Raw genomic sequence first — 23,943 nt, 5'->3', positions numbered from 1 at the left:
GAACATTGTGAGCTACTACGGTAATGGGGACCATATCTCACCCCTTCAGGGCAGGGACTATCCACTACACTATTTGTACAGTGCCTGGCACAATGGGGTCCTGTTCTTGTTTGGCTCTGGGGCACTACTGTAATAAACATGATTAACGGTAAGTACCTAAAATTAGATAGGTTTCAGAGTAGCAGCCGTGTTAGTCTGTATCCGCAAAAAGAACAGGAGTACTTGTGGCACCTTAAAGACTAACAAATTTATTTTAGCATGAGCTTTCGTGAGCTACAGCATCCGAAGAAGTGAGCTGTAGCTCACGAAAGCTCATGCTAAAATAAATTTGTTAGTCTTTAAGGTGCCACAAGTATTCCTGTTAAAATTAGATAGATATCGGGATCTTCCATTCCTTTGGCTTAGCTGTGGCCCGGCAGGTCAGATTCCTTCCTCACAGCAGAGTTCCCCCGTGTCCAGACATATTACTCAGGATGGGAACTGAGGCAGGATTTGAAGCTAAGCCCAGATCTACGGTTAAAATCAGATCGCTCTAGCTACATTGCTGACGGCTGTGAAAACTTTTGCACCCTGTGTGACATAGTTACGTTGACACACCACCCTGTGTAGGCAGGTGGGTGGAAGAATTTCTCAGAGAAACAGATGATCTGCCCTGGCAGAATAACCCCTTTCACTGACGTAAGACGCATCTACACTATGATGCTACAGCATGGCCTTAGTGTAGACACACCCGTGCCTGTCAGCACCTCAGCCTCCTTCCTTTCCTCTGTGTAGATCCAGAATGCTCTGTGCATGCCGCATGTTTTAGGTGTGGAATGGGGAAGCAGAACACAATGGGAAACAGAATTCTAGTCAGTATTTTCCGTTCATTCACAGGTGTCTGTCCACACTACATCAGCCCTTAATCTGGTATAAACTGATGTAGCTCTACAGAAGCAAGCGGAGTCACATCAGGGGGTTTTGTCTCTCTGGCCCTTGCCTTGATGTGCTCTGCATGCCAGGGAGTATTCAAGGGTTCTCTAACCACTGTGAGAGTCTGTTGCAAATGCTGCTGATGTGAGTTGTTTACCATATCGGTGCCCGCAAACGAGGTTAGGTTATTTGGATTTGTCATGTACATCCCACTCCACCGTTACAGAATAAATATTGTCAGCCAAGTACATAGCAGGGCATTTAGCAGCAAGTCACTTAGCTGGCTTAACAGAAACAAGCTGCACCACCTTTGCATAACAGGGGGAGTTTCAGTCTTGATTCTGATTTTCCTGCCCCTGACTTTGAGTCAAACTGTTACTGTGTTGTTGACATCGAAGGCATGCTGTGAATTCATACTGACCCATACAGTCCACGAGAACTGAGGATTGATGAGTTCTGACAAAACCACTTGGGTCTGATTCTAATGAACTATTAGTAATAATAATGATTCATTAATCGTTCCTTGTATTTTGGTGGTACCTAGAGGCCTTAACCCAGATAAGACATTGTGTTAGGTGCTGTACGGACAGTAAAAAAAACACTGCCTGAAGAGTGAATAAGCTAAATAGACAAGAAAGAAAATGTATAGGCAGTAAGAAGTACTATCACCCCCATTTTACAGATGGGAAACTGAGGCAGGGAGAGACTTGTCCAAGGTCACACAGGAAATGCGTGGCAGAAGCAGGAATTAAACCCCACTCTCCTGAATACCAAGCCGAGTCTCTTAATCCCTGGCTTGATCCTTCCTCTTATTTACACCAGGGTAACTACTCCAATTTCAGTGGTTATATTCCTGATTTATACCAGTTAAATGAGAGGGACAATTAGAATCTCAGGGCAGAGGCTTGCAAGCCAGAATGGAACTTGAAAACCCCATTGTGAAATCATCCCAGCGTTCCTCCATTTTTTTGGCAGTGACTTATCCACCATTGGGTTAATATCCATGGGGCTGGTAACTGGCCCGGGACGCTAGGCTGGATTGTGATTGAAACCAAGCACGTTTAAAAGCATTTTCTTTCTACTTGTTGCTCAAGATTCAAAGTTCCTGGAAGGCAGAGGGGCTGGGATACGTTAAACTTGAAAACAGTTACTGCTATCTGAAAGTGGGGGCCCCTCCCCGCTCATGTGAGCTGGAAAGGCAAAAGAGAATGACACATGTGCTGTTTCCTTTTCCAGTTGCGAAGGGGTCAGGAACTCAGCAAGGAGTGTCTGAACAAGTGTTGCATTCTCCTGGGTCCTTGGTCTCTTCCCTGCCTTTCTGGCCGCTCTGTTTAATCCAGCCGGCGATTCTGAACAGGGGGGAAAAAAACTATCAGCACAAATAAGGCATTTCTGAAGGCGTAAATTATGAGCGACCAAAACAATGTGACACCATCGCCATGTGAGTACCCTGTTTTTTTCCCCTCCCTGCAGTAACAGTGAATTTACAAGTCTGTTGTTTAACCAGATGATTTTTAAACACAGTTCAAGTTCTTGCAACAAATTGCCTGGGGTCTCCTTAAAGGAAAGAGATATCAATGAAACTGTCTCTGTGTGTGTGTGTGTGTAAGTTACAGAGGGAATCGAAACAGACCTCTGCAAAGTTTAATTCCTGAATATAGCATACGAAAATTTGTTGCATTTCATTCTAAGTGCTAGTTTAGAGAAAATATAAAGTAAATGCTTTTCCCGTAAGGAATGAAAATATAGAGCATTCAGAAGGCTTAGTGTCTCTCTTCTGAGATATTAATGGTGCTGCTTAGCTTGTATTTAGAGACACCAAGCTGTCTGTATGTAATATGAGACGCAAGCCAAAAACGGTCAGTCTATATTTAAAGTTACAATGCATGTTTGCCTTGGGAACTTTAGAAACATAGACTTAGGGCAACTGAATGGTTTCCTCATAGTAATGTTAGAGGAGGGAAAATTCAACACTGATGTAGTTCTGTTGATTTCAGTGAGTGGCGCAAGAGAGAATTTGGCAGAGGGAGTTCAAGTGACCGTGCCATTTAATCACCCCACGGTAGAATATTTTGGGGGTAATATTAAAAAATTGAGGGCCAGATTCTGATCTGGTGCAAATCTAGAGTAACTCCAGCGACATCTATGGAAATACTTTGGGTTTCAATGGTATAACTGACAGCAGACTGTGACCCACAGTCCAGATAACCTCTTTGGAAGAGGTTTGCTGTTTTAATCCCACTATAACCAGTTTGGTAACATCACAGCATATTTGTAATGAACCCACCAAAACGGTATTGATCCTCACAATGGATCCCTGTAATAAAAAGCACAACACAGAGGGGAGTGCTGGGGAAAGAGCCAACCTCAACTCTTGGTCCCAGGGTTGCTGTAGGATGAACTGGTCTATATGAAATTTGAAACTGACAATGATTTTCAAGCTTTGAATGAGATAGATGGATTGAGCAGAAATGTTATATTGAAAAGAATCACTGGAATTTTAGCCAAAGATTTTTATTTGCTCTGGGTACTTTTACAAGTAGAAACCAACTTAAAAGCAGAAAAATCATCTCCATCTTTTTTTTCCGGTTCCAGTAATTTTGACCAGATTTATGCCTATTCACTGCTAGTAGAAGGAAAAAACATTCAGGCAAAAACTGGCACTTTAGAAGACACTACGGTGTCTCTGAGCTTCTGTACACTTATTTTCAGACATGTAAAATACTTATAACTATTGCTCTTAAATGTCTTGTGGGATGCGGGAGTTACACTCTTTAGCTGAAATGCACGTTATTGATTGGCAGTGTTGTTGATTATGTAGATGCCCAAGGCCCAAGCTTTACTCAGGAGTTTTGCCTGCTTAAGGAGTTTCGGAGTGGACTCTCAGGCCATGATTCAGATCTCACTTGTGCTAGTGTAGCTCAGGAGTGCCACCAGTTTAAAAGTGGCAAAAGTGAACTCAAGAATCAGGCCCAATATTTGACAAACCTGAAGTGTTAATTCGGTGTGTCAGCATCTCACAACGGTACAGAATGAGAAAACAACTGTATACATCAAATCATTTCATTTTCTGGAACATCTAGGAAGGAGCTCCCAGTTTTTGACCATGTCAGACTCTGCAAACCATTTTTACAACCATAAACTACAGATGGTTACATACGAAACTTGCACCCCCTTTACCTAGTGTTGAATTGAAATAATAATATTGCTGTCTGCTTTCCAGCTTTCTGAATGCAATTTCTCCTGCAGGTTCAGACAGGATGTTCCTGTATCCTGTTTCAGTTTGCATCATGGTAAATGTGATCCACATTGTTTAAAAAAACAAAATAAGAACCAAATTCAATTAAAGAGGAAGCCTTCTGGTGACTACAAACACAAGTTCAGTGCGTTATTTCCATGCAGGCCTGTTTTGTTTTCCTGGCACAAATCCAGCAGCTTTGGCACCAGTCAGTTTCTAATCAAGGAGACGTTAACGTTCAATGTGTACAGAGGTCCTGCACAGCACAGACAACAGATGTTTAACAGAGAGGGACTGAGTCTAGCAAAACAAAGTTGTATGGCTTGATAAGCAGCATGAAAAGTACTGAGGCTGGTGCAAATATCCATAGAGCACCAGCAATACATCAGACTAATATTAGTCTAATTTTTTGATACTGGCTGGGGATGCCAGATAACAGCTGTTTTGTGAGATGGATAGAATGGGGTTGGGTAACCTAATTACTAGGGTGCTCTGGTGAGCCTCTTGCATTGACTGATGAATGATAAGGGGTTTTTACTCACTCTTTCTTTGTATACAAGTATATTCTTGATGGTCCTGAAAGAGCATAACAGAAAGAGGAATGTTTCCATTTTAAAATTCCCAGCTTTATGAACTTAGAGAATTTATTTTCCTCTGCCTCTCTTCATCTGATCATGGCTCCTTTACGTGCCATGCGGTGAAGCCATTATTGACCTGCTGTGAACATCCCTGAAACGGTGTTTTTTAGCTGCATCAGTTTATCGGTAATCTCATGCTTATTTTTATTATACTCAGCCCATGAGATTTCCCCATATCCCTCCCCAACCGCCCAAGAAGGCAGTGGGTGTGGACAGTCACCATGTGGATTGTTGTTAGAAAACCTAACCTGGCTCTGGAGATTTCCAGTTCCACTGTAGAGCCCGGGCCTGCTAAACTTTTTCTGGTGAGTTGAAGGACAAAGCCGTGGTTGGGATGATTTAGTTGGGGATTGGTCCTGCTTTGAGCAGGGGGTCGGACTAGATGACCTCCTGAGGTCCCTTCCAACCCTAATATTCTATGATTCTATGACTGCTTATGTGAGTGAGGATTACTCGCAGGAGTAAGGGTTTGCAGAATGGGGGATCAATCCTACAAGCTGCTGAACTCTGTCCGTTCCCATCTCCTTCACCAGGAGCTGAAGGCCCTCAGCAGAGACAGGCCCTCAGCAGAGACAGGCCCTTGAGCACCAGCCTGTGTGTGTGCTTCTCAGGGTGTAGCCTCTAATGCCCCACGTTGGCTGTCTGGAGCAGCAGAAAGGGGAGAACAACCTCCATGAGGTTATTTCCTATCCTGTGCTGATGGGTGTAGAGTGACTGGAGCTTTGGTGCTACCAGTGCAAGGCACCATCCAGCACAGATTGGAGGGGGAAATGCTAGGGAAAGGGCCAGTGCCTGACCTCCCTTCTGGAGCCAGGGGAAACTCAAGGACCAAAGTCACCAGTTGGTCTCTTGCGCTGCCCTTCACTCGGGGCTTGGGGCAAAGCCACAGTCAGTCCCTGAGGAACCTTCCTTGGACAATCTGCCGACTTGGACCTAAACTTGCTTTCGTTGCCTCTCATCAGTGGAGGCCCGGTCTGGAACAGTAAGTTTTAAATCAGAATGGAGGCTACTGATTGAGGAAATGTATTTAATGAGTCAGGAACCGTGGTGGATTACACTGACCCCATTTTCTAAAAGAGAAGGCCCCAAATGCACCCACAAATGCATGTGAAATTGAGCGCCTGTGTTTGTGTGCAGAAGAGAAGAGCGAGGGGGGATTTGATAGCAGCTTTCAACTACCTGAAGGGAGCTTCCAAAGAGGATGGAGCTCAGCTGTTCTTAGTGGTGGCAGATGACAGAACAAGGAGTAAGGGTCTCAAGTTGCGGTGAGGGAGGTCTAGATTGGATATTAGGAAACACTATTTCACTAGAAGAGTGGTGAAGTACTGGAATGGGTTACCTAGGAAGGTGGTGGAATCTCCTTCCTTAGAGGTTTTTAAGCCCCAGCTTGACAAAGCCCTGGCTGGGATGATTTAGTTGGGGTTGGTCCTGCTGTGAGCAGGGGGTTAGACTAGATACTTCCTGAGGTCTCTTCCAACCCTAATCTTCTATGATTCCCATGACTCTGCATGCAAATTGGATATACCTAGTCCATTCTATGCAGGCTCTTATATTGTGCCCATCTTCATAGATATCTATATGGAAATGTGCAAATACAAAGACTTGATATATGTCCAAAATTGTGGTAATTGGACACAAATGTAGGTTAAAAAATACCCATGTAAATAACACTCTGCTTTTCTTAAAGTGCATGACACTTGACATTTATTGGGATCACTCTGCCCCTGACAATTAAAACAAATATTATACAGCAGATTTGAATGATCCAGGTTATAATTAGCTAAATTCATAGGCCTATTAGCACTACTGCATGGCACATCGTAACCTTGTCACATAGCTGTTATCACTGCATCTTTTTGTCTGGGCTCTCATGGAATACTGTACATCCATCACTGCTCAGATGATGATAGATAGATAGAAATTGAGGTCCCATTTTCAAAAGTGAGTTAGGCACTGGGCTCCTCAGTCCCATGAAACTTTGGAAAAGAGGACTTAGATAGGATCTATCTATCTATCTAAGTCACTTAAGTACTTTTGAAAATTTTACCCACAGGCAGATAACTGTTCCTGCAAAGTATCTGGTAGAGAAATGTTGACATTTGCAGAAATCAGGATTCGTTTGCAAATTATTTATGAACAGAAAAAATTAAAGGCTATGCTGGATAATTTATTTGCAACCAATAATTCAACCACGTTCAGCAATGATATTGCAGTGCAAAAACAGCAGGCTGGCAGATCGCAATGTGTGGCAGAAATAAGATCCATATTCCGCGAGTTTCTCCAAGAATCAGCATCATCCAGCTCACACCAGAGTCCGATCAAAAGTGATTATCCATTCCATACTCTCCTATTGCATACCCGCAGTGGTATGCCTTGTGCGTGTTTTTGCCAGTAAGACATTTGACTAAGTGATTTTGTTTTAATTAATCTTCTAATCTACGAAAGAGACCAGCCTCTCACATCTTTTCTCTTTTGACATCTGTTTCACAACGGGGTTCTTTCCTGACGAAGCAGAAAACTTAGCTGAAAATCGCAAATGGGTTAAACTCGTTCTGCTGTATTATAAAGTTTTTAAGTGATTTCTCTCTCGCTTGCTCTCTTATTTTTAGCTTATATAAAAACCCCTGTTATTTCATGAGGGTCTAATTCTTTCTTCTTCAGATAAGCCCTGAGATGGAGTTAAGCTTTTTATCAGTAAGTTGCAGGGGGGCTTTCAGGCAGACCCTGAGACAGCTCCATGACATCCTGTGACTGATAAGCGACTGTTTCAGTTTCTTAATGGCAGCGCTCATGTTTAAAATGTCCTACTTTATGGGACAGTCCACATTATAAAAGAGAACACGTGACAGGCCGTATATTGCAGAGTCAATACCAGCTCTCTGTATGTGTGTGTATTCTCTCTAAGCTAGAAGACCTACAAAGCCTTCTGATATAGATACTGGTTTTAAACAGAAAATATCTTTTAGTCACTTAGTACATGGAACCTACCAAATGGCCTTCAATGTATGTGTGTATCCTTCTCAATTCTCATGCTTCTGCTTGGAGTGAGTATGTTTTATTTCCCTATTCATGACGCTATTTGCCACCCAACGTCCACATGCTCGCACCTTTCCCTTTTATAGCTTAGATGCCTCTAAAAACTGGTAACAAATAAGAAGATGTCATCTGGCCAATGTACAATCACTTTAAAAAAAAACAGCAAGGAGGAAATCAGATTCTAGGCTGTGTAAAGAAGATGGTGGAAAGTAACATGGAAATATGAAACATTTTTGTATGATCCAGTTGTATATTAGCATCCTTAATAGCACAGTCTCCAGGCCTCCAAACGAAAATGCCTCAGGAAGAGCAATAAATGGAAATGACTTGAGGAAGACTAAATAATTTCTTCCTCAGCAGAAGTCAAAGACCAGGATTATGGATTAGAAAGTGCTGGTCACGCTTGCCTCTCAATGAAGTTAATGGAAATTGTTTGTGGACCAGTCACAAGGGGTGCATCAGTGGTTGGAGATGGTGTGGCTTGACCATGCGGCACTCTAGTGATCTCCAGCTTGTGTTATAACCCCTAGGGAGCTGTTACAAACCATGGAATACAGAGCAGTTCTGAACATGGATATCTCAAACAACTGTGTATGTCAACCAAATTCATGCTGCTTCTTGTCTGTATGGGGAAACTGAGGGTACGTCTATACTACTCACCGGATCGGCAGGTAGTAATCGATCTATTGAGGATTGATTTATCGCATCTCATCTAGACACGATGAATCGACACCCATACTCCACCTCAACAGGAGGAGTAAGTAGCGTTGAAGGGGGGGCCGCGGCAGTCGACTCACCACCGTGAGGATGGCCAGGTAAGTCGAACTAAGATACTTCAACTTCAGCTATGCGAATAGTGTAGCTGAAGTTGCGTATCTTAGTTCGACACCCCCGCTCCCCCCGCAGTGTAGACCAGCCCTGAGCAGCATAGCTATTCCGGAATAACTCCCATCTGGAAACTCTATTCTGAAATAAAGCTGACTTTAGTCCAGCGTAATTGCTCTGCTTTGGAAGCAAAATACTTATTCTGGAATGAAATCACTTTCATTCTGGTATAGAGTATCGACATAGGGGAGTTATTCCAGAAAAGGTAAATTATACCAGAATAGCTATAGCAGAATAGTTATTCCAGAATATCTATGTCAGTCAGTTTCCCTTGTATAGACAAGGCCTTATTCCCTGTTCACAAATGTTTGCCCAAATGGGGTTGTGTTGTCCATGCCAACGTCTGTATTTTCATGCAAATAAGAGTGCTTGTTTTCTGGTACGTATTCAGAACTTTCAGTTATCCAGTCGAGAAGCAGAAGCAATACAATGTGACCAACTATAACATAAAGCAAATAATGAGTAGTCCAGGTGTACAGTCTATGAAGAATTTAGCATCGGAAATGTGCATGTCTAAATATTTGTTGAAAAGTTTCATATGATTAATAGATTCACTTTGTGGATGAACAACACATGTCAGATAATTGAATTGAATCCCTGTCTAGGGATTTGTCCTGCTTTGAGCAGGGGGTTGGACTAGATGACCTCCTGAGGTCCCTTCCAACCCTAATATTCTATGATTCTATGAAGCAGGTCCTGAAGTTACCTTATGAGCTCATTGACAAAAAGCACATTACAAGAACAATAAAAACAGTGAGGAGTCTGGTTGCACCTTAAAGACTAACAGATTTATTTGGGCATAAGCTTTCATTACCGAAGTGGGGTTTTTTTACCCACAAAAGCTTATGTCCAAATACATCTGTTAGTCTTTAAAGTGCCACCAGACTCCTTGCTGTTTTTGTTGATACAGACTAACATGGCTATCCCCTGATATAAGAACAATATTACCAACTCCAAGCAATCAAATATTAGGAGTCAGGCCTCAACAAATTAGGAGATTGGCTTGAAAATCATGAGACTATTTTAGAAAAATAAACGTTGAATTATTTTTATTTTCCTGCCGGTTCTCCTTCTGGAGTCTTTAGGGTTCAGCTGAGGCCCACGTTCAAGCTTTTCTTGGCAACCAGAAGGGCTAGAAATTCATTTTTAATGAAAGCTGAGATTCTTCTGCAATCTGTTTATTCCAGGAGCTGGTGCTTGCAAGCCTTGCAATAAAACCATGAGGTGGAAATGTTGTAATGACCAGAATAAACTAGGTTTCAGAGTAGCAGCCGTGTTAGTCTGTATCAGCAAAAAGAACAGGAGTACTTGTGGCACCTTGGAGACTAACAAATTTATTTGAGCATAAGCTTTCATGGGCTACAGCTCACTTCTTCGAATGAATAGAATGGAACACACAGTAAGAAGATATTTATACATACAGAGAACATGAAAAGGTGGAAGTACCCATCTGTATCTGTACGAGTTTTTTCATGAAGTTGATGGATTTCCACTCCATATGGCTAAATTTCAGGATTTGTTCTTCAGGCTGTGTTTGGTCACCTATGTCAGCTGGCATTATTACTGCTCCCCAATTGGTTGGCCATTGCATAGCAGGCTGGGGGCAGCAGAGGATTAATTTTTCATTGTGTTCATCATGGAGTGACCACATGGAGTTTCAAGTGATCTCTGAACCATCTGTTTCCTGATTTAGCCCTACCACTGATTTGCCTATCTGGTCAACTGAGGTTTGTTGCTTCCCTGTAAGCCTCCCATTTTTTCTAATCTCATCCTCTCTTAGCTCCTAGGGAACTTCTGCCACATCCAAACTGGGGGCTCTTGTGAAGATCATAACTGTTAATGAAGAATTGTTTCTTCCTGTCCTTCAAGGGCATTCCATAGGTTCAGAAGTGAGAAGAACGGAAGGGAAGCCAAGACCAGATGCTGGGAAGACATAAATCTTTCTTTTTCAGCCTAGAATTTCTTTTCATTTGGGAGTTCTCCTGCCTCCATTCCCTTCTCCAAAGATTTGTGTCTTGGTCTCTGGAGCTTACTCTACAGCAGAAAATCTCTCCATCTCCACTTTCTTCCTGCAGTAAGGTAGGAGTTCCCATATGCATTCTGGGGCATTTTTACTCCCTGTGTTGCAGGACTAACAGAGTTCATCTTGACCAGGCTCCCTTTCATTTTCACTGCTCGCCAGCGGGTTTTGCTTTTGGATTCGGGATTCTAAACAGCACTTTGAGCTAGTTTTCTTTTCCTAATCTTATCACACTTAGTTATTTGAAATAACAATAATACCTAGCTTTCATATTGCATTGTTCATCAGCAGATCTCAAAGCAGTTTACAAAGACTCATTGGCTCCATTTTACAGATGGGAAAACTGAGGCACAGGGGAAGTAATTTGTTCAAAGTCACCCAGCAGGCTAGTGAAATTGCTGGGATTAGAACTCAGGTCTCTGGAGCCCTCATCCAGGGCTCTAACCATGAGGCAACACAGCCATGCTGCAGTAAGGTATTGACATTCTGGTAAATAAGCATATGGAGGCAGAAGTTCTATAGTACTGCATATTGCAGTATACATGTAGGATTCGACTGTAACTACAGTCTGTGCTGAATAAAGAGCGGTAAGTAGCTGCATCACCCCAGAACTGACCCGGAAACAAATTGTGATTCAGGCTGTGTCTACACTAAGGAGAATACACCAGCTTGGCTACATTGCTATACCGGCTTAACTGCTTAGTGTAGACACATACAGTGATGGAAGGGGTTTTTCCAGCACTGTAAGAACACCGTCTCCCCGAACGATGGTAGTTACATCGATTAAAGCATTTTTTCAATCGACATAGCTGCGTCTACATGGGGGTAAGTCTGCCTAGTTATGTCTGTCCAGGTGTGGTTCCCAGATGTTGACCCAGAAGACTCAAAGAAAGCTAATGTGCCAATTTTTAAAAAGGGTAATTGGGATTGCCTGGGTAATTATAGGCCTGTCAGATTCACATCAATCCCAGGCAAGATAATGGAGCAGCTGATATGGGCCTGAATTAATAATGAACTAAAGAAGGGTCATTTAATTAAAACAAAGCAAGATGGGCTTATGGAAAATCGACCCTGTCAAACTAACCTGCTATCTTTTTTTGATGAGATTACCAGTTTGCATGATAAAGGTAATAGTGCTGATGTTATATACGTAAACTTCTGGAAAGTGTTTGACTTGATGCAACGTGACATTTTCTTTAAATAACTGGAACAGGATAAAATCAATCCGGCACACAGTAAATGGGTTAAAAACGTTTTCTAGATTACATGATACACGGGGCGCAAGCAAACAATATGCATTTTAATATGGATATGAGTACCCAGTGTGATGTTGTGGCCAAAAGAGCTGATGGGATCCCTGGATACATAAACAGGGGACTCTCCAGTCGGAGCAGAGAGGTTATTTTACCTCTGTATTTGGCACTGGTGCGACCACTGCTGGAACCCTGTGTCCAGTTCTGGTGCCCACAATTCAAGAATGATGTTGATAAAGTGGAGAGGGTTCAGAGAAGGGCCCTGACAGCGGTTAAAGGATTAGAAATCATGCCTTATGCTGGTAGAATCATAGAATCGTAGGACTGCAAGGGACCTCAAGAGGTCATCTAGTCCAATCACCTGCACTCAAGGCAGGACTAAATATTTTCTAGACCATATATAATATACAGGCCCAAGGAGCTCAGTTTAGCTTAGCAAAGAGATGGTTAAGGGTTGACTTGATTACAGTCATTTTTAGTCTGTTTTTCACTCTGAATTGGGACAAAACCAAATTTCAAAATATCGAAATCCTCCGCAAAACGGAATTACCGTTCTCCGCACAGCTCTGTCTCTACCAGGGAAAACTTAGGCTCATTATCCTGAGGTCTTGGCAGGTATATAAAGGCATTAGGGAGGGTTTGCTATATTGTTATAGCTGTGTCAGTCCCAGGATATTGGCGAGACAAAGCTGGGGGAGGTAATATCCTTTACTGGACCAACTTCTGCTGGTGAGTGAGACGAGCTTCCGAGCTTAGAGAGGGTCGAACCTTTAAGTCTACACACATGTTCACTTGGGGAATTGTTACAACTCCACTGACGTCAGTGAAGTTATAACAGTTTCCACCAGCTGAGGATCAGCTCCTGGACTCTGAGCTGACTCTCATAGACCTCAATGGCTTTGGATCAGGGTCTGGCTGATTTGGAATCTTAGTTCTCTTTTCATGTCAGCCTGCTTGCCTTCCGCCAGGCCCTGGCTGAGACAGGAAGAGTTCTGGAGGCTAACTGGGGCTGTTCTTCTGCTGTGGGGGACATACCAGGGGCCAGCACAGTTCAAGAGGGGGAGGCTCTGACGGAAATTTAGAGATGCTTCCCCACTGAGAGAGGATGGCTCTGGTACCCCAGCCAGCTCTCCCTGCAGGTGAATGTTCCCTGCAGCCCAGGCTGGTGCATAGAGGAGCAAATCTCACCTCCCTAGATCAGCCAGAATGAATGGCACTCAGGCGATGAATGATTTTTAGATTCCTCCTGCATGTCACTACCTCCCGTTTGTAAAAGACCCTTGCGTTCCCTTCTGGAACCCATCATGCTGCTTGAAACCATGTCAAAGGCTCGTCTTCCTCCTCCCACACGCTTCAGGAGTTTCTTGAACTCTGCACACACACACACACACACACACCCGGAGGACAAAACTGCTTGCCAAGTCCCTCTGCGCTTTGGTACCTCCCCAACTCAGCTTTGCTCTCGATGAATACAGCCTTTGATCTGATAGCCTCTGACTCGGGTCATAGGACTTGTGCCTGGCTGGAGCAACAAGGAGAGGGCTTGGTGGCTGCTTGGAGAGCTGCTTTGCGGAGTAAATACAGAATGGATGAATGCTGGGGGGGTGGGGGAGAGGCAGAGGAATAGATTGAGTTCCATTGTGCAGTGCTGGTTTAAAAAAAAAAAGGAAAAGCCGCCTGAGACAAAGAATTCCCCCTCCCCACTTCCTGGCTTACATTTCCTTTAAGAGGAGGGTCATACATTCTGCCTTGGGTTGTTAACAACATTATCTATGCAGGAAGTGAACCCTGTGTCATGTTTTCCCCTAAAGGCAGTAACTGAACAGATGGGAGCATGGATTCCATGTGTCTGCTCAACTGTGCTGCTTTTCAGCGGACCGTCCCCCAAATCAATGAGGCAGCACCACCGAATTCCCTCTCTCTAAACGGTCTGCAGATAAGCACTGTGGCTTACACATGGTGGCAGCTACCCAGAGGTGGCCAATCGCAGCCCGCAGAGGTGAAATCCTAGCCGTCTCTTTGCATTTCTACAGGACTATTTTCGTCAGGGGTGTAATTGCAACCGTAGCTGGGTATCCACAGCACATGTCCTGTAATTAAAGATTGTGTTCATGATTAATTCCACAGGAGTCGCGCATAGTGTCCTTGTAAGTCAGAAGTAACTTTGAAAACAGGAATAGAAAGGCATCAGCAGGAATCAGTGAATGGGTATGTTGCGGAGTACGACACAGGCATGAGATGCCTATGGGTAGTAAAACCTCAGAGTCCTTGAATGTCCACACTGCATTGTACACCTGGGTTTCCAGTTGCTGGACTTGGGTCGCACAGCCTTGCTAACATGTCCACACTGCCCTATGCAGACCTTCTGGTTCAGGTCTATGGCTTGAGCTGCATCCATACATTCATCACATCTGTTCCATAGCCCATCGTGGAGTTATCTCAACCAGGGTGTATCTAGAAGTGACAGAGTACAGGGCATCTCTGTGTAAAGGATAGCAACCCCAGCACGTGTTCCCCATGTAGCTTTCCTTTAAAGCTCGCACCAGAGGAAGCCTTGCGGAGATTTGAGAAAATCCGACTTATGTTATTATTCTGTAGCTTTTAGCTGACTCAGCAGCAAACAGCAAAGGAAGAGGTTTGCAGGATGGCTGACAAGAGCCTTCCTGATGGGTTACTAATGACAGCTTCTACCCAGCTTGACAACTGATTTTCTTTTCCACTGGTTGCAGTTTCTAGGTGTAGGGGTTGAGATCAGGGTGTTTGAATGTCTCTATTGCAGATAGCGTAGGATGATGGGATAGATCCTTTGCTGGTTTGTATGTCGGTGTAGGAGCTATGCTGAGGTAGAGCAGCTGAGGATCTGGCCCAGCGACTCCTTTGCTCACCAAAAACAAGGGGTCAGATCTTGTTGCTACTGCAATAAGGTGTGGGGGGTGGGCAGGACGGGAAAGGACTGCCCCTGGCTTCAGTGGGAGTAGAAGTAGGTCTTAAGAGTGTAACAATTGTCTTGATGCCAAGTAGCACCTTTAAGCTTTGTTGATAAAATTTCCAGGGAATGCATCTCAGTAAGGTGCAGCCGCACATGGTAAGTATTTACTGTGAGAGCAATTCAACTGCCTGAGCTTAACCCTATTGGGAGTTCTGCCGCTGACTTCAGGGTGAGCGGAGGCTCGTGAAACAAACCCTTGCAAAAGCGCCGCCTAGTGGGGCGGGCAGGATGCCAGTGCAACCTGGAGCACTGCTCCTTGGCGGACTTCCTGCATGGCCATATGCAACAGCTCTTTGGGTGTAAAGTGATATAGGGCCAAAGGACCCACCACCATGCAGAAACGGCTCTCCAGGCCCTGCCCCCAGAGCACAGGGATCACAAGCCCCATAAAGACGATTCCAGAACCGAGGCCAGAGCAGCATTTACAGATGGGATCCACTCTCCCTCTGCTGTCAAGGTCATGAAGTCCTCTGTCTCTCCTGAGCCCCCCTCAGGTACTTGGGCTGAGAACTGCGGCCCCTGGAACATACCGTCGGTCACCTAACTGAAATGCAGATGCAGACGACCTGATTTTCAAAGTCAAAGGGTGAGATTGCTCTTTCATAGTAACCTGGATTGTGAGATGTAAGCTGACCCTTACTTGTTACGGGTGAAATTCACTCCAGCGCAGAGGGCCCACGCAAACCGTGACGTGCCACTTCAGCCCCTACCTGAATAGTCCTCTGTTACTAGTGCATCAGACATGGTCGTTTTAACTAAGGGGAAAATCCTGCTCTTATGACGTGGGGGGAATGGTTGTACGGAGGGTCTCTGAGTCATCCCACTGCTACAAAGTAGAATGACTTTGGTTCAACTATACTATAACAGGGTTCAAAACAGAATTACATATGTTCACGGAGGATAGGTCCATCAATGGCTATTAGCCAGGATTGGTACAGATGGTGTCCCTAGTCTCTGTTTGCCAGAAGCTGGGAATGAGTGATAGGGGGTTGGATCACTCAATGATTGCCTGTTCTGTTCATTCCCTCTGGGGCACGTAGCCTTGGTCATTGTCAGAAGACAGGATACTGGGCTAGATGGACCTTTGGTCTAACCCAGTATGGCTGTTCTTATGGTGTGGGTGGGGGTGGTACAGAGAATATGCTCCAGAGTTCCCTACAGTGTCTGCTGCTAAAGAAAACACAGGCCTGATCTTCAGCTGGATCCTCCTTCCCCTGGTAGCTGTAGACTAATTTACACTAGCTGGAAATGTGTCTCTCTATGCAAAGGGAGTTGCTAGAAGCATAACCTTATCCCTGATGCACTAAATCATATCCCTGTGCAGCCCTGCTGTGCCATCTGATAAACTGGTCATACACCCCCAACCTACTGGTCAAGAGAGCACTAAGCTGGAATCCTGCTCAGCTACTGAGTGGGGACATTGGGTGGAGAAAGACTTCTCCTTTGCCCCATTCCCTCGCCTCTCCCAGCGTACCTGCAGGGTTCTACCTGGCTGTTGGTGTGGTACCATTTACACATCTCAGGTGACAAGGGGCAAAGGAATGTTTCTTCTCGTCCTCCTACATCTCTGGACTCTTTCCATTTTCCTGTCCAATCCATCAGGAACAGCAGCTTTCTTTGCCAAAGACACCTGCCACCCTGTCCTTCTGCAGAGTATGACAATGAGCAGGGTCCGGCAGCATCGCCTCAATCCTGCAAGGTGCCAAGCGGTTTGGGTTGGTCCAACAAAGCACTTAAGCACATGCTTAATTTTATGCATGCGTACAGTCCCATTAGATTCAGTAGGGCTTGAAGTTAAAGCAGGACTGAGCCCTCATCTCCTTCTTCCCGATTGCCCCATTTTTGTATATGCAGTAATTCGTTCTTTACCGCTGTCAGTGGCTCTGAATCACGGCTTGTGATGGGGGTAGGTTGGAGACACATTGCCCCAGTCAGTGCAAGCCTCGTGCAGACACAAGGCCCCCAGGAGTTGTGCAGTGACAGAGACACTGCTACACCCTTGCAGAGGCTGCAGCTCCTCCTCCACTCTACGCTGGAAGGCCCACTTTGCCAGCTGTGTAGGGTGGAGGAATGGCCCCATCAACACAGTCCGCAGGGGCTTAGAGCTGTCCACCCTCACTGAACCCTTAACACTCTCATAGAAGCATCTTGGAAAGGGGTCTAAAGAAGTAATGCCCATCTAGGTGCTTATTAAGGATGATTATTTCCATTATTATTACAAAACACTTCTGCAAATCCAGAGGAATGCTTCCCGCTGGCTCCTGCTGCGGGGATGGTTTCCCCTCAGGTGAATAACTCAGAAGAGAGACCCCCCCACACACACAAACACTCAATAAATGGCATGATTTGGGCAGGGGTCTAGCCTCTCTCTGTGCTTAATTCTTGGAGGTTTTGGTGCTGCTCAGCAGCCAGGCAGCAAACTAGAAAGCAGCAGCCTGTGGTGAGAAAACAGCCCCACACAACGAAAAATCAGAAGAGGGTGGGGGATAGAACCAATGAGCCCCAAACACAGAGAACATTCCTCATGCAGAAAGGGACCACCTTGTCTTCTGCTTCCTGGTGTCCCAGTCTGTAATTCAGGCCTGGGGGTGTAGCATCAGGCAGGCCTGTAAAAGGAGCTAAAATGTGGCTCTAAAAAGGCATGCGGGTGTGTGGTGTTTGTTCTTGACCCTGACTCACAATGGATAAATACTTTGGCTCAAGCTGTGCCCTTAGATAAGCACAGCACAGCTACCACTGAAGTAAACAGGAGTTGCACACGCCTGTCAGAGGGTGGAATTTGGCTCGTAAACAAGCTTTAATGTAAGTACGGCATGGCTGAACTCTAAGTTGACTTCATATTTTCCAGAGCTGTGGCAGCCCTGTATGTTCCCCACCCACACCCCCCAGCAGATGTTTCGTTGGGATAACTTACCCTGCATACACTGTTCCAAAGCAGACCTCTTTGGAGGCAATGTTAATGGTTTCAAGATACAAAGTGATATGAAAAAAGTGCTGTCTCTTCCATGGATGGTTAGGATTAGAGAGACCCAGTGTGGTAACATTAGGTAGAACAGGCTGTGTTCTATTAGTCTGTGAGTTGGAGAGTCAGCGAGAGCTACCAGGAGTGTCCGAGTCTAGCGACTCTAGAAAAGAATCCTCTTTCTGGTCATTAGTTCTGTCCCCTCTCTGACATCTTTCCAGCTGGGATTGTGAAAAGCCCTCAACATTGACCTAACTTTACTTACATTAAACTAAAGCTGGGCTGGAAACAGTTTTTCTGTCCCATGAAAAATGTTGAGGTGTAGACAATTTTTCCTGCCTCCAAGTGAGATGGAAAGTCAAAACCTCAAAAACTTTGGTGAAGAGACAAACTGAAAAAAAATTCAACTGGAGTTAACAACAACAAAAAAATTCCCATAATTTTGAGACTTTTTGTTTCAATTTTGACATTTTTTCTTTGGTTTATGCTTGTTTTAGCGTAAATTTTGAAATGAAAAGTTATTCTGAAACAAAAAACCCAGACCTTTTCACTGAAGAAAAAGAAAAAGTCTCAACCTTTTTTCAGGTTGGAAAATTTGTTGAAACCAACTGTTTCTAGCAAACAGTTTCCATGTTGATGAATTGGCATTTTTCAGGAAAAAAAAATTACTGAAAAATCCCTGACCAGGTCTACATGCAAGACAGTGGAAGTTTAGCCTTTGCTTTCAATGGGAGCAAGATTAGTTCTACACAAATGCTTTGGAAAATCCCACCTTCTATGTACAACACTGGTATTTCATTTTGTCCACTGAATGGTGCTGAACCAGTGCCCTTCATAATACCAGCACAAATGGAGATCAGTGATGCCTGATCCTATTCAGTCATGTGACAGGCAGAATTCCACTCTGTTTCCATATTCCAAATGAATTCAGCAACTTGGAGTATTTTATTTTATGTTGTTATTTTTGGTAGAGAGTTTACTGAGGAACTCTTCGATTTTTTTCATTGGGGCCCTGGTTATCTGGTTTTATCGTATGTTGGTTGTTTAATACTTTTAGAAAAGAAGCAATGGCTTTCAGCCCTGGGCATTATAAAATATGCTCATGAGAAAAGTGCCTTAGCAAGCATTTGTTGTTATCAAAAAATACTAGACCATATTCTCCCCTAAGTTAATTGATTAGAACCCCATTGAAATCAACAAGGCTGATCTGCTGTCAAAGAAAGAATAGATGCACATTCACGCAACCCCTTTCCCTGTCTACAGCTGCTAATTTTGTTATATTTTGTGAGTTACTTGGACAAAAAGGAACAAAAGACCACATTCTGCCACTCTTGCACTGCGTCCCAATTAGACTATTCACAGAGTAAGGCACTACTCAGCATGAGTAGAAGTGACTGAACATTTTCTGAATTGTTTTCCCAAACAGCCGCAGTTGAAGGCAGTGACGTAACTTGTTTCACCATCCAGTGCATGACCTCCACCTACTCCTGAGTGAATAGTTTAGAATGCTGAGAGTTCTGTGCACTCCCAGATGATTCCTGGGGCTTATCTAGAAGAACACTTAAGTTTGTGGCAAGTTTCCTACCTAGCCTGCCACACTATTTGTATGGATCCTGCTGCTGCATACAAAAAGTTTCCCAGTGCACTTGAATCTGTCCTCCTTTGAAACAGGAATCGACTACCCTAAATCTCTCTTTGCTCAGATTTTTAAACTTTATGAGCTCATTTCCAGCTAGGACGCTATCCACCCTCTAATTTTCAAGGCATAATTTTGCCTCCATAAATACCACTTTAATTTTTTAAGCCAGATTTAGGCACCCAAGTCTATCTATGTAAGCACCCAAACAAAGGCCAAAATGAATGAACACTGAAGCCAATGGAGAGGCTCCCACTGACTTCATTGGGTGTTTGAAGTACATGGTAATTAGCTCTCAAAGTGCTACCATTGACACTTGCAAATTGTTAAGGGTGGGAAATTATTTGTGGGTGTAAAACAGTGCTCACAACAATTCAAGGCCATCACTGAAAATCTTCCAATATACGCTGCTGATATAGGATTTTAAGGTCAGCACTGCTAATGTTTTCAACAGCTAGTACCAGACAGTTTTCCAAGAAAAATATTAGCATTGGCCTTTCTTTTATAATAATTATCACACAATCTGAATATGATGATTCAAATAAATGATAGATGTTAAAGAAGTTTTGCTAATAAAGGTCAAATAAAAGGTTTATTTTTCCTCTTTTTAATTCCATTCAGCAAAGCAATTTTCAAATGCAGCAGATATTCAAATGAAATCTGCACATTCTTTACCAAAGCCTTGGAAAATGAGAATGTTGTTACTTCAAGCTGTTATTTGCCTTGTAAGTTTCCAGTGTGTCTTGGAATGTCTTATTTTCCTTTTCATATGTTCAACATTGAAAAAATCAGAAGCTTCTGTTTCCACTACAGATATCTTCATTAATAATATTATGCTTGTCAGCACCTCAGGACAGGGTTTCATGTCCCTAATGAGCATATGCTAGACATCCTGATATTTCACTTGTGATGTTTTTAGTAGACATGGCCTGAGGCGAGAATTGGCGCAGGACATGGGAGTAGTTGAATGCAATTTCATTTAAAATAAACACGGAAGGGGGAAAATTCCTGTTCCCAAGAGTAATCACCTATGGGTCTGCTCCGCTACAAACTGTGGGGGTAGGGTGACCAGATGTCCTGATTTTATAGGGACAGTCCTGATTTTTGGGTCTTTTCTTATATAGGCTCCTATTCCCCCCCACCATCCCTGTCCCTATTTTTCATATTTGCTGTCTGGTCACCTTATATGGGGGTGAACCAAAGTGCATATTTTAGCAAAGCTGCTACTGTGCTTTATATATACACACTAGCAGCCTGATCCAATGCCCACTGAAGTCTAATAGAAAGATTTCCATACGTGTCTATAGGAATACATGTATACAAATGTTCAATCAGGTTCTAGCTTTTTCCAGGGCTCACCTGTAAGTTGAGCACAAGGACAAGTTCTGTATTTTTATTCATCACCCTTTGCTAAAGTAGCCTTCGTATTTTATTTCCTTGATTGTCAATGTTACTTTTAAAGATGCTGCTAAATGCATTCGCTGGAATTATTTAAAATCTTTCTTATCATGACCATTTGAGCGCTGATGCATTTTAAATAAGCCAGAAGAACAAAAGAAGGATATCTTTTCCTCTTCTCTTTGATCCCCATCCATCAGCTCAACAGCAAGAGTAACAAATTAAGCTTTTCCACCGCTTTCTATCTTGTACTAGCTTCATGGCTTCATTGATCTTTAATCATTTTTGTTCCATGTCATTTTTCACCATGTTTACCCAACACATCCTCAGTCTTCCTCTATTTCTAGTTCCTTGCACATTGGCATGCATCGCTATTTATTGTATCCCCTTAGGGGTCCACTCTTGACATGTGTCCCTCTTTCTTGAATCTCCTATAACAGCATTATTTCTTTCCTGTTTTCTTATCTCTTCTTTTTTTTATTATTTATTTTCTGCAGCCTTGAAACTCAGCATTCCTGTCAGCCAGCTCATTTCTGCAGTCAAAATCTTTTGGTCATCGGCTTTCTTCATACTCTAGTATTCTGACCTAGACAGCAGTAGCTGCATGACAGTTGTCTCATATACACAGGGCTCTGCTTTTATTGAAATGTCTTTGGACTTCCAGATCTTGCAGAATTTTCCGAATGTAGTAGAGGCTAGACCGAGTCTTTTTTTGATGTCATCTTCACAATTCTCATTCTTTATACTAGTCCCCCAAGGATATATTACATAAAACCAAAACCAAAAACTAAATAAAGCAAAAACCAAACTCTGTGTTAAAAGAACGTTAAAGTTGCAAAGACATGTACTTACAAGTTAGGAAATGCCAGAATTAAAGGTTGCCTGTGCAACCTCAATTCTGCTCCCACCGTGTATGCATTATGAAACAGTCTTTAATTACATGATCACATACTATTTTTTCCACAGGACCCCTGTTTTATCTACAGGCTATAGTCATATAGGCTGCGAAGTATACACACACACACACACACACACACACACCATATGTTGAGCCATTCCCTTACTCCCGCAGAACACCCTTGGATGTCAACAGGAGATCTTCCTGAGTATTCAGAATTTAAGGCCCGATCTAAAGTCCACTGAAGTCAATGAAAGTCCTTCACTGGGCATTGGATAGGCTTTTAGGTCGGAATTCAGGACTGGGTGCATTAAACCTACCCAAACCTGTGAGGTTCAACGCATCTTTAATTCCCATTGAAGCCAATGTGGTTGAGAGTACCCAGCAACCCTGAACAGGTGCTCACCACCATTCTCCAGTGTCAGGCCACTGTAGCACTTCTGGGATTAGCATTCACAATGTAACCCCTTTGGGGTTTAGAGAGCATGGCCCCTTTACATCTTTTTCCCAGGGGGGAGGGGGAGAGTGAGGAAAAAAGGAGGGAAACTCCACGGGGCGGCACTGGAGCTCCAGGGAGGGAGAGAGGCAGCCGGCAGGCCCTGGAGAAGTGAAGCAGGGAGAACCTGCCTGAAGCCTGGGAAGGCCATGGCGGCCGATCGGGGACAGCCCAGGACAGGAGCCAGGAGGAGCCTTGTGCCAGGGAGGAATCGCCCGAGAAGGACAGGCCGGAGCTGGACCCAGCATCACGTCTGCCCAGAGCTGGGTGGGACTGTGAGTACTGGGGCTTGTGACTCTGCATTCGGAACAAGGAGGGAGGCTGTAGCTAGTTAAGTGGGGAGGGGGTCGCTCTGTGGGGCTTTGCAGAGAGCGGCAGAAAAGGATACCAGAGGGGTTTGCTGGGGAAAGTTCACTGGCACCAAAGATGACCAAGAGCCCCCAAGACTCACCAAGGGACTGGAACTTTGCCCAGGACTCCCGAACTCTGAGTGCAGACGCATTGCTCAGTGTCTGCCCTTCCAGACTGTGCTACCACTGGGCCTGTGGGGCCTTGGTTTAAATGCAACCCTGTTTTACTGCTCCCCCTGTCTTTCCCCTTGTTTTTTTTCTCCTCTCATCCCTCTGTAAATAAATATCTCCCTTTGTTATATCCATTGTACTTTTCCTGTGGGTGGGTGTGTTCACTCTGGGGGGTTTGGAACAGGTGCCCCTGGGATGGAAGGGATTTCTCCTGCTGCCTTCCTGCGCGCGCCTTCTCTTGACCAGAGCTGCCTGCAGAGCAGACTCCGTCTTGTCCACGAGGGCGCTAAAGTTACACTTACGGTGTCCCTTGTCCAAGAGTGGGAATGCTCTGATGCTGAGAAGCAGAAACGTGTGCTTGAGAGTCTGAGGGGACCTGCCATGCGACTTATCCGAGCCCTGAAAGACTCCCAACCAGCTGCCACAGTGTAAGACTATTTAACTGCTCTTGAGAGTGTCTACGGTGCTACTGATAGCAGTGAAGACCTGTATTATCGTTTCCTCCATACCTATCAGGAGCCCCACGAACGGATTGTTGGATTTCATCAGGAGACTAGAGGATTTGCTACAACAGGTAGTGCAGAAGGAGGGCATCCCCACCAAGCACATTGATTCCGCTAGGTTGGACCAAATCCTTCGGGGCACCCGACAGGATGGGTTGATGTTGTGGCGACTGCAGCTGAGGGAGCGGGCCCCAAATCCACCACCATTCCACAAGCTCATTCGAGAGGTACGTGAAGAGGAGGAGCGATGGTTGCAAGTGGATGCAGTGGTGCAGCCGAAGATGGCAGGGAGTCACACCACCACAGTGCTTGGAGAGATGGAAGACGCCCCGTCAGTGGCAGCAGCACTGAGAGATTTGACCCGAGAAGTGGCCATGATGAAGACTCAGGGACATACTGTGCCATCCTCAAGAGGGGAGAGTAGCAGAAGGGGTGATAGCCATCGAGAAGGTTTCTGTTATAACTGTGGAAGAGATGGTCACTATGCCTTGGACTGCCAAAACAAGACAGATCATGCAAGGGTATCTCAGAGATTGCAGCAGACCATTAGGAAGCTTC

General features: G+C 44.3%; 1 protein-coding gene across 1 annotated transcript in view; it reads left to right on the top strand.

The window, feature by feature from the left end:
- The first annotated feature begins 2,026 nt into the window (after positions 1–2,026).
- The window catches only part of GYPC (glycophorin C (Gerbich blood group)), a 40,072-nt gene continuing 18,155 nt past the window's right edge, over positions 2,027–23,943 (top strand). The window contains exon 1 of the mRNA XM_045032570.1: positions 2,027–2,353. Within this exon, the coding sequence (XP_044888505.1) occupies positions 2,320–2,353 (34 nt within the window). The 5' untranslated portion in view covers positions 2,027–2,319. The remainder of the gene's footprint in view (positions 2,354–23,943) is intronic.

Source organism: Mauremys mutica, chromosome 10 (assembly GCF_020497125.1).
Source record: "Mauremys mutica isolate MM-2020 ecotype Southern chromosome 10, ASM2049712v1, whole genome shotgun sequence".
NCBI lineage: Eukaryota > Metazoa > Chordata > Testudines > Geoemydidae > Mauremys > Mauremys mutica.
Note: the sequence above shows the minus strand (reverse complement) of the source record. Positions and strands in the feature narration are given on the sequence as shown.